The 14,844-nt window shown below is 60.6% G+C and overlaps 1 protein-coding gene across 1 annotated transcript in view; it reads left to right on the top strand.

Annotated features, from left to right (window-relative positions):
• Positions 1-14,844, top strand: part of Mpped1 (metallophosphoesterase domain containing 1) — a 62,570-nt gene extending 47,726 nt beyond the window's left edge. The window contains exons 4-6 of the mRNA XM_071609136.1: positions 10,654-10,769; positions 13,082-13,195; positions 14,726-14,844. Of these exons, the coding sequence (XP_071465237.1) occupies positions 10,654-10,769; positions 13,082-13,195; positions 14,726-14,844 (349 nt within the window). The remainder of the gene's footprint in view (positions 1-10,653; positions 10,770-13,081; positions 13,196-14,725) is intronic.

Here is a 14,844-nt window from a genome sequence, read left to right as displayed (position 1 = left end):
ATCCTGGTGGGGGTCCTAGTGGGGGTCCTGGTGGGGGTCCTAGTGGGGGTCCTGGTGGGGGTCCTGGTGGGGGGCCCTGGTGGGGATACTGGTGGGGAGTCCCTGGTGGGGGGTCCTGGTGCGGGGGGGTCCCTGGTGGGGGATCCCTGGTGGGGGGTCCTGGTGGGGGTCCTGGTGGGGGTCCTGGTGGGGGGTCCCTGATGGGGGGCTCCTGCAGGAGTGGGGCCTGGGTCTTGCCCTGTGTGGCAGAGGGTCCTGCCCTGCATGGTCATGGCTCTTTCTGACCCACCCTTGCCTTGAAGCCCTCTCGGGCGCAGCCTGATGGAGGAGGTTGCAGGGCCACTTGCCGTGGACCAGCCTGGCCGCCCCTTCTGTCACGGCATGGCCTTTAGTCCCCTCTCTGGACCCGAGGCTGTGGTCCCCACAGGGATCCATGGTGTGACTCGTGTCCGGGTGGTTTCAGCTGGGGCTGCGCCGTCCACATCACTCAGGAGCTGACCCAGCTGGCCTCCCGGGAGCTGCCCCCCAGCCTGGATCTCCGCCCCGGGGTCTCCACGCAGGAGTGCAGCTGGGTGCAGGTGGACTCGGCAGGCCCACAGCACGGGCTGCCCCGGCTTCCCCTGCCCCGCCAGGCCCACTGCTGGCCCTGGGCTGCAGAGCATAGGAAGGACTGGGCTCGGGCCCCGGGATCCCTGCCCCGGTGTGACGCGTTCCTTCCGGGCCTCCGTCCCTCTTGTGTAAGGGGGTGAGAAGTGCGTCAGGGAGGACGTGGAGTCATGGGTCTGGGAGTCGCTATGACTTTAGGGGTGTCCCCCTTCCCTCCCGTCTTGAGTAGCCAGCAGCTGCCTGCCTACGGCCAACCTGCACTGACTGGGAGCCCTGCCTGGGCTCGGTCCTGCCCCTGCACACGCGTGTGTCGCGCGCACACACACACACACACACACACGCACAGAGCTTCTTTTGTGCCCTTCCTGTCCCGGCCTTCCTTGCACCTGTGGGTGACGCTGACTTGGCGCTGCTGTTCCTCCTCCTTCCCAGACGGCCCCCTGCCCACAGCATCTCTTCTGCATGTGAGATTAATGTTCGAAACGAATCATCTGCTTCTCCCGGCTGCGGAGTCCAGGAAACAAAAGATGGATGGCTCTGCACATGGGAGGGGGATTAATTAGGAATGACAAAGGACGTTCCTGGGTACCACTCACCTTGCTGCTGTTGCCCACCGTGGGACGTGCCCCAACAAGTGTGTGATTGACAGGCTTCGGGGTCACGAAGCAGCACCACGGAGCCCTGTCCCTTCTTAGCAGCCTGGGGCCACGGGGCAGGAGGAGCTGGAGTCCCTGTCCCCACCTCCTTCAGCCCCTGGCCTCAGCACAGTCCAGGGGTGCAGCAAGAGGAGGTGAAGCCAACTCCTCTCTCTAGAGCTGGGCGGGTGGCAGTGGAGCTGGGACATGAGGGGTCCCCAGGAGGCTGCGAAGTCCTCATGTCCCCACCTTGGTGTAGGCGTGAGTTGCCTGGGGAACTCAGGCATGTCCTGGGCCTTTCTGAGCCTTGGGTCCTCAGCTTCAGAGTGGGGTGGAGCACCCCGGGATGCAGGCGGCTCTGAGGAGGGACTTAGGGCCAGGGCCAGGGTGGTCCTCACCTGAGACGCTAGTAATTGACCGTGACATGGCCAGCTCCCTGGCAGTGGCCCCGGAAAGCCTGGCTTCTTTGGGGGTGGTGCCAGCTGGGACCGGCAGATGGGTGCAGGACTGGGTTGCAGAGGGCTCTGCCTGGGGAAGGGGCCCGGGCATTTCTGATAGCCCAGGGAGGCTGCACCAGCCCCAGAGCTGGGGCGGCATCACCGTCCCAGCCAGGCGGTGGCCTCCCCTGTAGGAAGGAGACGCCAGAGGGTCAAGAGGAGAAGAAAAGGCCTGGCCTGGCAGTTCCACTCCACCGGGCCTTTGCTCTTCTTCCCTCAGAGGGCTCGCGTGATGGCTGCCCAGGTGGGCAGCAGGGTTCCTGCTTCAGAGTCCCCCAGGCCCCTGTCCTGCAGAATGGGCCGCCTGGGGTCCTTGGAGAGCTGAGTTTCCCAGGGGTCTGGACGCAGCAGAGGGTGTGAGCGTCTTGGTCTAGGTTTGTCTCTGTGGCCTCATCTGTAAAATGGGCCCCCAGCCCACATGGGCAGGGCCACGGGAGGGCAAGACAGAACAGGTACCCAGGAGTCTGCGTGGTCATTCTTGCTGATGTGGTCTTGGGGCTCGACTGTTGGGGCGCCTGGTGGGGCTCCCACCAAGATGGGGAGGGGCTGATGTGTGTTTCCTCCCACCGGCCTGTCCTCTTGTTCACCCCTCTTTCCTTCCTTCCTACATGTGCGCCAGGAGCAAACGCTCCCTGAAACCCACCTGGGCCAGCCCTCTGTTGGGCGTGAGGAATCAAGGGTGCATTTGACCTGGTCCTGCCCAGAAGGAGTGGGCACACGGGCAGTCAGCATAAAGAGGGGACCCTCCTGGAATAGGGGGCCTCTGAGCTGGGCCTTGGTGAATAATGGCCGGTGGTTGATGGAGAAGGGCTAGGAAGAGCATTTCAGATCCCTGGGGAGCTTGGAGGTGGGACAGGCCAGGCTGCTCAGGAAACAATAAGAAGTGGCTGTGGAGGCCTTGGGTGGTGGACGGGCAGGGAATCTGGGAGGATCGTAGAAGGGGGGCTGGGGCAGCCTTAAGGCCCCTGTGTGCCAGGCTGTGAGGTCTGGGTTTGTCCTGGAAGCAGTGGGGAGCCAGGGAGGGCTTTAGAGTGGAGGGAGGTCATGGGAGAGATGCCGGCTGCGTCCTCCTTGTCCAGCTGGGGCCAGAGGGCCCCCCCAGGGGCATTCAGGAGCTGCTCAGCAGAGCAAGTAGGCAGTCACCATTGAAGGGCGGGAGCTGTGCCCTGGTCCTCTATCACCTCAGCCATCCTGGGCACAGGGTGCAGAGCCTGGAACCCTGGTCCAAGCCCCTCTTATTTCCTGTGCGTCCTCAGACACACTGTTTGACTTCTCTGTGCTACGGTTTCCTTCTCTCCCGACAGTTTTGTGCTGAGGGTTAGCTGAGCAGCTACTTGCAGCGGTGGCTGGTGAAGGGGTTTGGGGGAGGAGGGCGAGGTCTGCTTCTGGGCAGCAGCAAAGAGTGTGGAATCACCCGTGTCCCACTTGGAAGCCCCTCCACACCCCGGCTTCTGTGAAGTGGGGGCGGTGATGGCAGCCGCCTCCCTGAGCAGGCTGCGAGAACAGGGCCTGTGTGGGTGGCCCTCGGTGGCTGCCCAGCCTGGCCCCTGCCCTCTGCTCTTAGGCGTTGCATGCTGGCCTGGACGTACCTAGGGACACCCCAGGCCTCCCTGGCCTGGACCCTGGTGGCCTAGGCCAGGCTGTGCCCTGCTCACTGCCCCGTGGGCCCACCCCTGCCCTGGGCTGTGCACCCTGCCTGGGAGGCGGGAAACCTGGGCAGGAGCCCTGCTCTGCTCTGCTGCAGCCAAACACTGCCCCCTCCCCTGCATGGGAGCCGGGCTGCGTGCTTGGGGGAGCCTCTAATGGTGGCGCGAGGTCATTTATATTGGCTAAGCGGGCTCAATTAGGCTAGATCCGGGGGTGACCACGGGCGCACAAAGAAGCTGTTAAGGGGTTAACCTCCGGGAGATTACATTGTATTCAGCGCTCTGTTAAAGTTTGAATTAATTTTTCCCATGGGTTTGTTCACATTCTAATTTTCAACTAAATGAGACATCTGTTTCAGAAAAGGAAAATTTGCTCTGGTTGCCATGGCAACTATCATTCTGTAAGAAAATTATTCCAATGGTTACTTTAGAACCGAAAGACAGAAATTCAGGACAGGAAGCCGCCTCCCCTTGCTCAGCCGGAATTCGGATTCACCGTCCTCCTAGGGGCCCGGAGGTGCCCTGGACGGGGCAGATGGGGCAGACCCCTGGCTCCTGGCCCGAGGGCAGTGGGGCGGGGCCCAGGCACCAGGTTGTGGCGTGGCTCCTGGGGACGCTCCAGCTCCACGGCTCTGCGTCCATGGGTCTCAGAGACCGGGAATGTGGGCGGTGAGGGCAGCTGCATCCTGCAGCTCAGGTGACAAGCCCTTCTTGTCCCCTCTGCCCTGTCCTGGTCTGAGACATCAGGCACCCTGCAGGAGGTGAGGCGGCGGGTCCTAGTGCCTCGTTCCAGAGCCAGGCCTCGAGGGCTGAGGAGGGGCCTGCATGGCCGACCGCCTGCTGGGCGGGACCTGGCCTGGTGGAGCCCGAGTCCGTGGACATTGGGCAGTTCCTGGTTGTCCAGGCCCGAGGGCTGCCCAGGCCTCAGTGGATAAGGTTGCCCCAGAGAGTTGCTCAGGCCCACTCCTGCCTGCCCTCAAGAAAGGCCCCTGCCTGAGACCAGCTCAGAAATGTCCTCTGAAATGTCCCAGACAACCTGCCTCTTTTGGTCCCCATATTCTAATGAAAGTTGCAATGTCACCTCTTTGGCGGGCGAGCTCCGGGTGCTCAGGTGTGGGTGTTCACGGGGCCACAGTGAGGCCCTCCCTCCTGTGCCAGGCAGTGGGTCCAGCAGTGAGAAAGGGGGACCTCCTGCCCCTGGGGACAAGGTCTGCAGACCACGCCTCTTTGTCCCTCGACATGGGAGGAAACGGGCTGGGAGGGGTCAGGAGGCCAGCGCTGGGCGGAACCAGGGTGTCCGACTCCAGCTTTAGGGTCAGGGGGGCCAAGGAGCTAAGCTATGGTATTAGTGCCCCTGGACCCTGGCCAGGTCCTGGGGGACAGTCAGCTTGCCTGGGCGATCGAGAAGTCCTCGTGGCCCACACGGGGCTGAGATGGGACAGGAAAGGAGGCGGGGGAAGTGGGAAAGATGAGGACCTCTGGCCCCGTCCAGACCTGGTTCCCGCCCACCTGTCCTGGGCTGCTGTGCCATCTCGGGGCACCCTCGGGGTGAGCGGAGTTCAGCGTCCCGGAATTCCAGGTCAGGTGTTTCCAAGGACCGGGCAGGACCTGCCACCCAGAGGGGCTCCCTTAGTGCTGGGCGAGGGAAAGCCGGACAGGCAGAGGCTCCCCAGGGGCAGCTGTCGGGGTCCATGGGGGTCTCTGATGAGTGTCTGAGTGTCTCTATCAAAAACTCACCCCCTGTGGTGGCTCCGGAGAACCAACAGCTGCTTCTCTCCACACTGAGGAGGCCTCTTCCTGCCTTGTAAATATTTGATTAGATTTTTGAAAAATGGAGCCTGTGTTTGAAAGTCAGTGCCAGAAATCCACTGCTCCTTCTCCCGTTGGCTGGCGGGGCTGGGGCTCCCGAGGCCCCGGCATCCGGGCTGCACAACCTCCCGCAGCAACACCGTCCGCTGCCCCAGGGCCCTTGCTCAGCCTCGTGCTCGGAGCTCGCGGGAGCCTTCGGAAACCCAGCCTGGCGGTCAGAGCCGAAGCCGCCTGGAGCCAGGGACAGGGATGTGCCGGCCAGGACTGCAGACCAGGACCGCAGGAGGAAGGGCCACACCGTGACTTGGGCACGGAAATGCTTCTACTAAGTAGAAATATGTTTAAAATGTCCCTTTCCTGATCTCTCTACTCATTCCTTTGCTTTTCCTGTTTCTCTTTTTAAAAATGCTGTTGCCACCCATCAAAATGCAGTTTAAAACACATTGCCTAGGCCGGAACTTTGTCATTTATGTTTCATGGGTGGGTCTAGGAGGAGTCCATGTCAACAATGGTGATGAATGTGGTGGTGATGGTGCTGGTGGTGACGGTCGTGATGGTCGTGGTGGTGACGGTCGTGATGGTCGTGGTGGTGGCGATGGTGATGGTGGTGGTGGTGGTGAGTCATGATGATGATGGTGATGGCGATGGTGATGGTGGTGGTGGTGGTGATGGCAATGATGATGGTGGTGGTGGCAAAGATGGAGGGATGGTGGAGGTGATGATGATGTGTGGTGACGGTGCTCATGGTGGTAGTGGTGGTGATGGTCGTGATGGTGATGATGGTAATGGTGATAGTGATGGTGGTGGTTATGGCGGTGATGACCTTGGTGATGGTGATGGTCATGATGATGGTGGTGATGATGGTAATGATGATGGTATGGTGGAGGTGATGATGATGGGTGGTGGTGATACTGGTGATGATGGTGATGGTGATGATTGTGGTGTTGATGGTGGTGATGACAATGGGGGTGATGATGATGGTGATGGTTTTGGTGTTGATGGCAATTATGATGGGATGGTAGAGATGATGATGATGGTGGTGATGATGTTGATAGTAATGGCAGTGGTGATGGTGATGATTGTGGTGGTGACGGTGGTCATGGTGGTGATGATGATGGTGGTGATGGTGGTGATGATGATGGTGGTCATGGTGGTGATGATGATGGTGGTGATGGTGGTGATGATGATGGTGATGGAGATGGTGGTGATGGTGGTGATAGTAATGGTGGTGGTGATGATGATGATGGTGATGGTGATGATTGTGGTGGTAATGGTGGTGATGGGTTTGGTGTTGATGGCAATTATGATGGGATGGTAGAGATGATGATGATGGTGGTGATGGTGGTGATAGTAATGGCAGTGGTGATGGTGATGATTGCGGTGGTGACGGTGGTCACGGTGGTAGTGGTGGTGATGGTGGTGATGATTGTGGTGGTGATGGTGGTGATGACAATGGGGGTGATGATGGTAATGGTGGTGATGATGGTGGTGATGGTTTTGGTGTTGATGGCAATTATGATGGGATGGTAGAGATGGTGATGATGGTGGTGATGATGTTGATAGTAATGGCAGTGGTGATGGTGATGATTGTGGTGGTGACGGTGGTCATGGTGGTGATGGTGGTGATGATGATGGTGATGGTGGTGATAGTAATGGTGGTGGTGATGGTGATGATGGTGATGGTGATGATTGCAGTGGTGACCGTGGTCATGGTGGTAGTGGTGGTGATGGTGGTGATGATGATGGTGGTGATGGTGGTGATGGTGGTGATAATGATGGTGATGGAGATGGTGGTGATAGTGGTGATAGTAATGATGGTGGTGATGGTGATGATGGTGATGGTGATGATTGTGGTGGTGACCGTGGTCATGGTGGTAGTGGTGGTGATGGTGGTGATGATGATGGTGGTGGTGGTGGCGGCAATGATGATGGGATGGTGGGGGGATGAGATGGTGAGGCAGCTGCAGTGTGCCGAGCGCTGACTGTGACCCAGACATTATTTTAACATGTTACATGGATTAACTGACTTAACCCTCATTCATAGATGAGGGAATTGAGGTCTAGACCTGGGTATTCAGACGCGATTGTACAGCTGTGGTTCAACCTAACTCTCCTCCCCCTTGCCCCAAATCACACAGTGGGCAAGAGGTGGACCATGGTCACCCAGGCCTCTCTGACTTAAAGTTGTGCATAAAATCATGTGTGCGCGCGCGTGTGTGCACGTGTGTGTGTGTGTGTGTGTGTGTGTGTGTTGTGGTCTGCTCTGGGGAGAGTCTGAGAAGCTGAGGAGCTTCCTGCAGGTGGACAGGGCAGGCCTGGGTGGGCGTGTCTGAGAGGCTCCTCCCCCTGGTGCTGACCCCCAGTGGCCATTCCCCAGCCCCAGCTGCCCCTCCCCTCAGCTGGTGGGCTCTGCCTGTGGATGGGGATCCCGGGGCCGGGGCACAGACAGCCTCGTGGGTCCTGGGCACCATCTTCCCCTCTCACAGGTCTGGAGTGGGACCGGGAGCCAGGATCTTTCTGGCCTCTCCTGTGCCCAGGGCTCCCTGCGGCCTGTCATGCCTGGTGGGGGACGAGGCGGGAGTCACAGCTACCTCCCAGAGGCCAAGAGCCTAGGGGGGTAGTGCCTGGAAGGTTGGTGGCCGGTGTGTCCTATCTGTTTTACTGAGTGTCCTCCCTGGAGGGTCCTTGGGGGCTGTGGAAGGTGGGGGCTGGTTTCAGCTCTGAAGAGCTGGTGGCAGTCACGGGCCACGGGGAAGGTCCTACGGCAGCCTGCAACCAGGTGCTGCTTGGTCCAGTCCTCTCCACCCTTTATTCCACATTCCCAGACCTCCCTCCTGGGCCTCTGAGTGACCAACGTGGTCAGCCACCTTCCTCCGGAACCTCGGGCCCAGGAGATGGCCCAAATGCTGGGGAAGAGAGCACCAGGCCTGGGTCTGACCCTCTGGGTGCCTCCCCCCCCGAACCGGTCCTCCGGCCTGGAGCCTGCTGAGGGGGGACCAAGTTCTCAGTGGTGTTCCACGGAACCCCAGGTTCCCAGCAGTGTACCCAGTGGCCTCCAATAGGATAGAGCTGTTGGCGCAAGAGACTGGGGTGTCAGCCACCCCACAGGATGACACCTGAGCCATGGGAGGGATTTAGGAGGCAGCTCTGGGCACATAAGGGCCTGTGAAGGCAAGGCTGGACCCACCCCTGCTGTGACTCTGCACCCCAGGGCCTGACCCCGTAGCACGGTACTCCCTGGGCCTCAGGCTCCTCATGGTGACATGGGACTACGTGAACCCTGGATTCATGAGTTCCTGGGACAGGTGACCTCCCTGGCAGAGCTGGTGAGCCGAGCAAGCCTCACTGACCCACCTGGCCCACCTGCTGCCGGCTGGTGGTCCTGGGGCCCGGGGGGGCGGGGGACTGTGCTGGTGTGCAGGTGGTCACCACCTGTCTGGAGCCAGAGGTCCCAGCGGCACCCGTGGGGGCCGTTCCTCCCGGAGGCTCCGAGGGACAACCTCCCCAGGCCTCCCAGCCTCCTGTGGCCGCGGCCCCCTTGGCCTTCCTGGCCCGTGTCCACTACGGTCTCTCTCTCCTCCACTGTCGCTGGCGCTCCTCTGCGTGTCTGTTTCCACATGGCCCTCTTTTCAGGACACCGGCCACTGGATTCAGAGCCCATTCTAGTCCAGTAGGGCCTCATTTTAACTGGATTGTATATGCAGACAAATAAGGTCCTGTTCACGGTCCTCGTAGCACCACTGAGGGGACATAAGTTAGCCCACAACAGGGGTGGCGGTGATGGGGGAGATGGCGGTCTCGGTCTCTTCATGCTTCTGTAATAAGATTCCATAGACTAGGCAGCTTATGAGCGGCAGATACTTGCTTCTCACCATTCTAGAGTCTGAAAGTCCAAGACCAAGGTGCTGGCAGATTCCGTGTCTGCCGAGGGCCCTCTCTGGCCCAGATGATGGCTGCTCACGTCCTCACCTGTCTCTTCTGTAGGGGCACTAATCCCATCATGTAGTTTCCTCTCTCATGCCCTGATCACCTGCCAAGCCCCACCTCCTGATGCCATCACCTGGGGGATCCAACATATGACACAAACCTTTATTTATTTATTTATTTTATTTTTAATTTTTTTTAAATTTTTTATTGTTGGTTGTTCAAAACATTACATAGTTCTTGATATATCATATTTCACACTTTGATTCAAGTGGGTTATGAGCTCCCATTTTTACCCCATAAACAGATTGCAGAATCACATCAGTTACACATCCATTGATTTACATATTGCCATACTAGTGTCTGTTGTGTTCTGCTGCCTTTCCTATCCTCTACTATCCCCCCTCCCCTCCCCTCCCCTCCCCTCTTCTCTCTCTGCCCCCTCTACTGACATTCATTTCTCCCCCTTGTATTATTTTTCCCCTTCCCCTCACTTCCTCTTGTATGTACTTTTGTATAACCCTGAGGGTCTCCTTCCATTTCCATGCAATTTTCCTTCTCTCTCCCTTTCCCTCCCACCTCTCATCCCTGTTTAATGTTAATCTTCTTCTCATGCTCTTCGACCCTACTCTGTTCTTAGTTACTCTCCTTATATCAAAGAAGACATTTGGCATTTGTTTTTTAGGGATTGGCTAGCTTCACTTAGCATAATCTGCTCTAATGCCATCCATTTCCCCGTAAATTCTATGATTTTGACACAAACCTTTAGACCACAGCAGTGGTGGTGTGATGGGGATGGTGTTGGTGGTTACTGTTGTTGTTGTGTTGGAGATGGTATCGGTGGTGGTGGTGGTGATGATGGTGGTGGTGGTGGTGGTGATGGTCATGATTGTGGTGGTGGTGGTGATGGTGGTGGTGATGGTGGTGGTGGTGATAGTGGTGGTAATGGTGGTGGTGGTAATGGTGGTGATGGTGGTGATGGTGGTGGTGGTGATAGTGGTGGTAATGGTGGTGGTGGTAATGGTGGTGATGGTGATGGTGGTGATGGTGGTAATGGTGGTAATGGTGATGGTGGTGATAGTGGTGGTAATGGTGATGGTGGTGGTGGTGGTGGTGGTGATGGTGGTGATGGTGGTTAGGATGAAATAGTGGCTTGATATCTGCTGACAGTGCCCGAGTCTAGAAGGCCATTGGTTGATACAGAGGGATGTCAGTATCTGCTTTTCTCATCGTTGAAGGAAATGTCTGGGACTCCCTCCAAGAGTCTGAGCCACTGCTCAGCACTGAGCCAACTGAGATGACTTACATTGATGGGTCTAGGTCTCTGGGCTGGGGGACAGGTCGGGGGACGTGAACAGCTGGGTCCATGTGGCCCCACTCTGGAGCTGGGAATGAGCTGCAGCCCCGTGGCTGTGGGCGGGGGGCGCTGAGGAAACAGGGAAGGAGCAGCCCCTGCGTGGCATCGCCTCTCTTGCCCGGTGGCCTGCCCCCTTCCCTGTGACCACCCTCTCTGAACTGCCCACTCTTCTCCTCCAGGCAGCCCTGGTTTTACGGCTGGGGCTTTAACCTCCCACGAGGCCAAGCCCTGCTGGAGAAATGGAACCTCATTCCTGAAGGTGTTGACATCCTGATCACGCATGGACCGCCACTGGGTAAGACCTGCAGGCCCCACACAGGCTGGCCAGCTCCAGGTGACCCGCTGGGGCGGGGTGGGGCTTTGGGGCGGGGTCCTGGGGCTGTGAACCGAGTCACCTGGCCTATCCAGAGAAGTCCTGGATGGGCTCTTCTGAGTCTCATTTGCTGGGGCATAACCCCAGGGTCCCCTCACCTCCTGAGCCTGCCGTGTGCCAAGCCTGGACCTTGCCACCCACGGGAGCCTGAGCCCCCATCTGCCTGATTCATGCTGGACACGTGGGCGCTCAGCCCCTGGCCCTCCAGACCCAAGTCCTCAGAACAGAATTACCAGGACCTGCGTGGCCCGCCCCATCCAGGCCCCTGCCCCGTAGAAACCGGGATGTGGCTCCCTCGCTGCCACCATCCCGTGTCCCCAGGGCTGGGGATTCCACCTCCCAATGACTCTCCTCTCCACCCCTGCCACCACCTTGTCCGGGCTGAGGCTGCCTCTCACCTGGTAACCACTTCCTGGGCCCCCGGCTGCCCATTTGGGACCCCACATCCTGTCCATCGGTGTCGCCCCGTCCACTCACCCCCAGCTCCTCCTGACCCTCCACCACCCTGGCCCTCCCTCCCTCCCTCTCCGTGCCCACCAGGCCTCACTGGCCCCCGGCCTGACCCTTGGCCCTCTCGTGTACTCCCCTCCTGTCAGTGGGGAGAGCCCTGCGGATCATGGGCTACGCTGTGCCATCCCTCCGTGAACTTCTGTGACTCCTCAGTCCTTAGAATGGAGTTCAAACTCCCAACACGCTGGTTCAGACCAGCCTCCTGCTCCCACAGTCGCCTCCGTGAACCTGCCATCACGCCCAGGCCCCGGGCAGCCTCTGTGCTGGGCTGTGCTGTGTCAGGCAGGGCTGCCAGGGCAGGCGGGGCTCCTGGGCTGCGGGTAGAGGCTCCGGAGGAGGAAGCCAGAGCTGGGTCTGGTCTGGGGAGGGAGGTGGAGTGGCAGGGAGGACAACCTGGGTGGAAGGCCACCCACAGGGTGCGGCCAGCACAGCCTGAGTGCCCACCCACACCTGCTGCCGCTGCCCGCCGGCACCTGGGCGCCACCCTCCCATAGACGGTGATCCCACCTTCTAAGGAAGGAGAGGCCCAGGACTCTGGGGGTGTAGGAGCTTGAGGCTTGTGACCAGGTTCCCGTCCCCAGGGCCTCCCGACCCCAGGGCCAGTTCTTTCCACATCCAGCATCCTCTGTCACGGGAGGCTCTCCGTCAAGGGCCTGGGACCCGCCCTCCGTCCCTTCCTCCCCTCTCCTCTCTTCCTGCCCCCTTCCTTTCTCCCTCTGGTCTCTCTTGCCCTCCTGCCCTCTGGGTGACCCACCCCCACCACATGCCAGAAGCCTGTGTGCCAGGCCTCTCAGGACAAATACCCCACCCCGGTCCCAGCTGTAAATGCCAGGGGCCCGAGGAGCTGGAGACCCCTCCCGGCACACAGGGGCGGGTGAGATGGGCCCCGCCCCAGGCAGGTGGGATCCCGGTGCCCAGCACAGCACTCACAATTATTGGATGAAACAGAGGCACAGAGAGGTTAATTTGCTTGTCCAAGACCACACAGCCAGTAGGCTGCAGAGCCTGGTGGCCACCCCAGGGTCTACTTTCCGCCCATTTCCTGACTCTTCTCCGCCTTCCCATCCTCCTCTTGGGTCTCTGCCTGCTTCATCTCTAAGTCAGCGCCTGACTCCAGGAGGGAGCGCCCCGTCCCTGGCTGGCAGTTGCAGAAGGGGCTATTTGCCCACCCAAACAGAGGGGCGAGAGGAACCCGATTGTCGCTTGGAGTCATCAATCATTCTTCGTTTGTGTAGCCATGTGAGGACAATAAGCAGCCACCATCTGGGCGGCTCCGGGAGGCTGGCAGCCAGCAGACACGGGCGTGCGGCCACGTGAGCTGCTGCGGTGGCTGAGCAAGTTCATGGTCATGGTTCTGTGGTGTTCTGCTCGGGAAGTTTCTGCAGTGGGAGCCTCACTCCCTGGCGCTGCGGAGGCCCCGCCCTGCCCTGGCCACGGCGCCCTCGGGCCCAGCCTGCTGCTCTCTGCACCGGGCAGACGCCTCCCTGAGCCACCTGAGCAGGGAGGGTCTGGGGTACTGGCCTTTGCTGAGCACCGCGCCCAGGTGCCCGCGAGGAGGCTACTGCTGGGAGGCTGGCCGTGGCCCTTCGGGGCAGCGTGTGGCAGTCCCTGTCCCTGGGCTGAAGCGGGTGGGGGGGCCTGCTGTAGGAGGAGGAGCGGCCCCCAGGCTGGAGCCCAGGCCCGCGTCTCCCAGAGCCGTCACGGCCCAGTGTCTCCCTGCGCAGGCTTCCTGGACTGGGTCCCCAAGAAGATGCAGCGGGTGGGCTGCGTGGAGCTGCTCAACACCGTGCAGAGGCGCGTCCAGCCGCGGCTGCACGTCTTCGGCCACATCCATGAAGGTCAGTGGGCGGCGGGGGGGGACCTCACCGGCCCTCAGGGGGCTGCCTCCCTCCCCTCAGCCCGGGCACCCCACCTTCCCTGACTTCTTCAGCCTGAAGGGCAGGAGCCAGTGGCCACTGTGCCCGGGTCCACGCTTGTCCACACCTTGGCTGCCACTGGCTACCCCTGTGATGTTTACAGTGGGGGGCTGAGGGCGAGCTCTCGCAGGACTCGGGGTGCCGTCCTCTGAGCCCCAAGACCAGTCCGGGAAGCCTTTGGGAGAAGGCCGGGGCTTTCCCGAGGCGGGGACATCTGGGCTATGACGTCCTCAAGGTAGTGGCCCTGTCTTGTCACTCCATCCCCAGGGCCTGGCGCATAGTCGGTGCTTGATGGATGTGGACCCGGGGACAGTCTGCCTGCCTGAGGGGCTCTGGGGCGTGGACGGCCCCGGATTCCTAACCCTGCCAGGGACATGGCATTCTGGCCCCTGTCCTGGGACGCTGGAGCCACATTCTTGGGGTTGTGGGGACGTCCACTTCACACTGTGGGGAGTGGGAGGGTGACTTGACCTCCAGTCCTGGCCACCCGTGCCTGACTCGTCCGCTGTCCTCAGCCCTCCGGCGTCCTCCTGAGTTCAGCCCCCTCCTCGGCTCCTTCTGACACCTGTCCTGCCTGGGCAAGGCTCCCGTCCCCTCCCGGCAGGAAACACGGTGGTGCTGTGTGGTGGGGTTGATGTGGCTTCCTCCAGAGGCATTTCCCAGCAGGGGACCTGCTGGACCAGGACACTTCAGGTCATTTTCCAGCTCAGAGCAAACGGGCCTCAGGCTGACCCCGAGGGTCTCTGGGGAGTTCTCAGGAGGAGGGTCCCACCACACCTGGCCTTAAGGTGCGCTTAGGTCACAGCCGCCCCAGGCAGAGTCCCAGAACCCCGGGAAGGGGGGGCTCGTGTGCAGTGGGGTGACCAGACTGCAGGGCCGCCAGACCGCGGGTTGCCTGGGACCCAAAGCACACCCCTCACCACGCGCGGGCCAAAGGGGGGTCCCAGGAACAGGCAGCCTGTCAGAGGCGGCAGGCGTCCCTGTGGCCTGGTGTCATCTGAGCTGCAGATGAGGGGGCTCTTCAGGCAGAGGTGGGGGAGAGGAGATTTGCCCAGAGGGTGGCGGTGTCGTGACACCGGGAAGGTGAGGGTGGCCATGGTGGTGACGCAGTGGTGAGGGTGACGCAGAGGTGGTGATGGTGAGGACCATGATGTAAAGATGGTGGTGTTGATGGTGACAGTGGAGAAGGCCATGACGATGGTGGTGAGGACGCGGTGGTGCTGGCAGGGATGGGACCGTGTGACGGTGGCCTCGTGCTGGGGGCCACGTGTGCGCGCCCACTGGCCCAGCGCTGTGCCTGGATGGTGGTGCCGTCCCTTCCCCGCGGCAGGCTGCGGCTGGGCAGCGCCTTCCTCTCACAGCCGAGGAGCCTGTGCTCCAGGGTCTCCCTCAGGCTCCTGCACACAGCGGATGCCCTGGGGACGGGCCTGACGGGCTGTGCTCTCCCTCCAGGATACGGTGTCATGGCGGATGGGACGACCACCTATGTGAACGCGTCCGTGTGCACTGTGAACTACCAGCCTGTGAACCCGCCCATCGTCATCGACCTCCCCACGCCCCGGAACTCCTGA

The sequence above is a fragment of the Marmota flaviventris genome, chromosome 3 (genome assembly GCF_047511675.1).
Source record: "Marmota flaviventris isolate mMarFla1 chromosome 3, mMarFla1.hap1, whole genome shotgun sequence".
NCBI classification, from domain to species: Eukaryota; Metazoa; Chordata; class Mammalia; order Rodentia; family Sciuridae; genus Marmota; species Marmota flaviventris.
The sequence above is the reverse complement of the archived record's forward strand: the minus strand, read 5'-3'. Positions and strand labels throughout refer to the sequence as shown.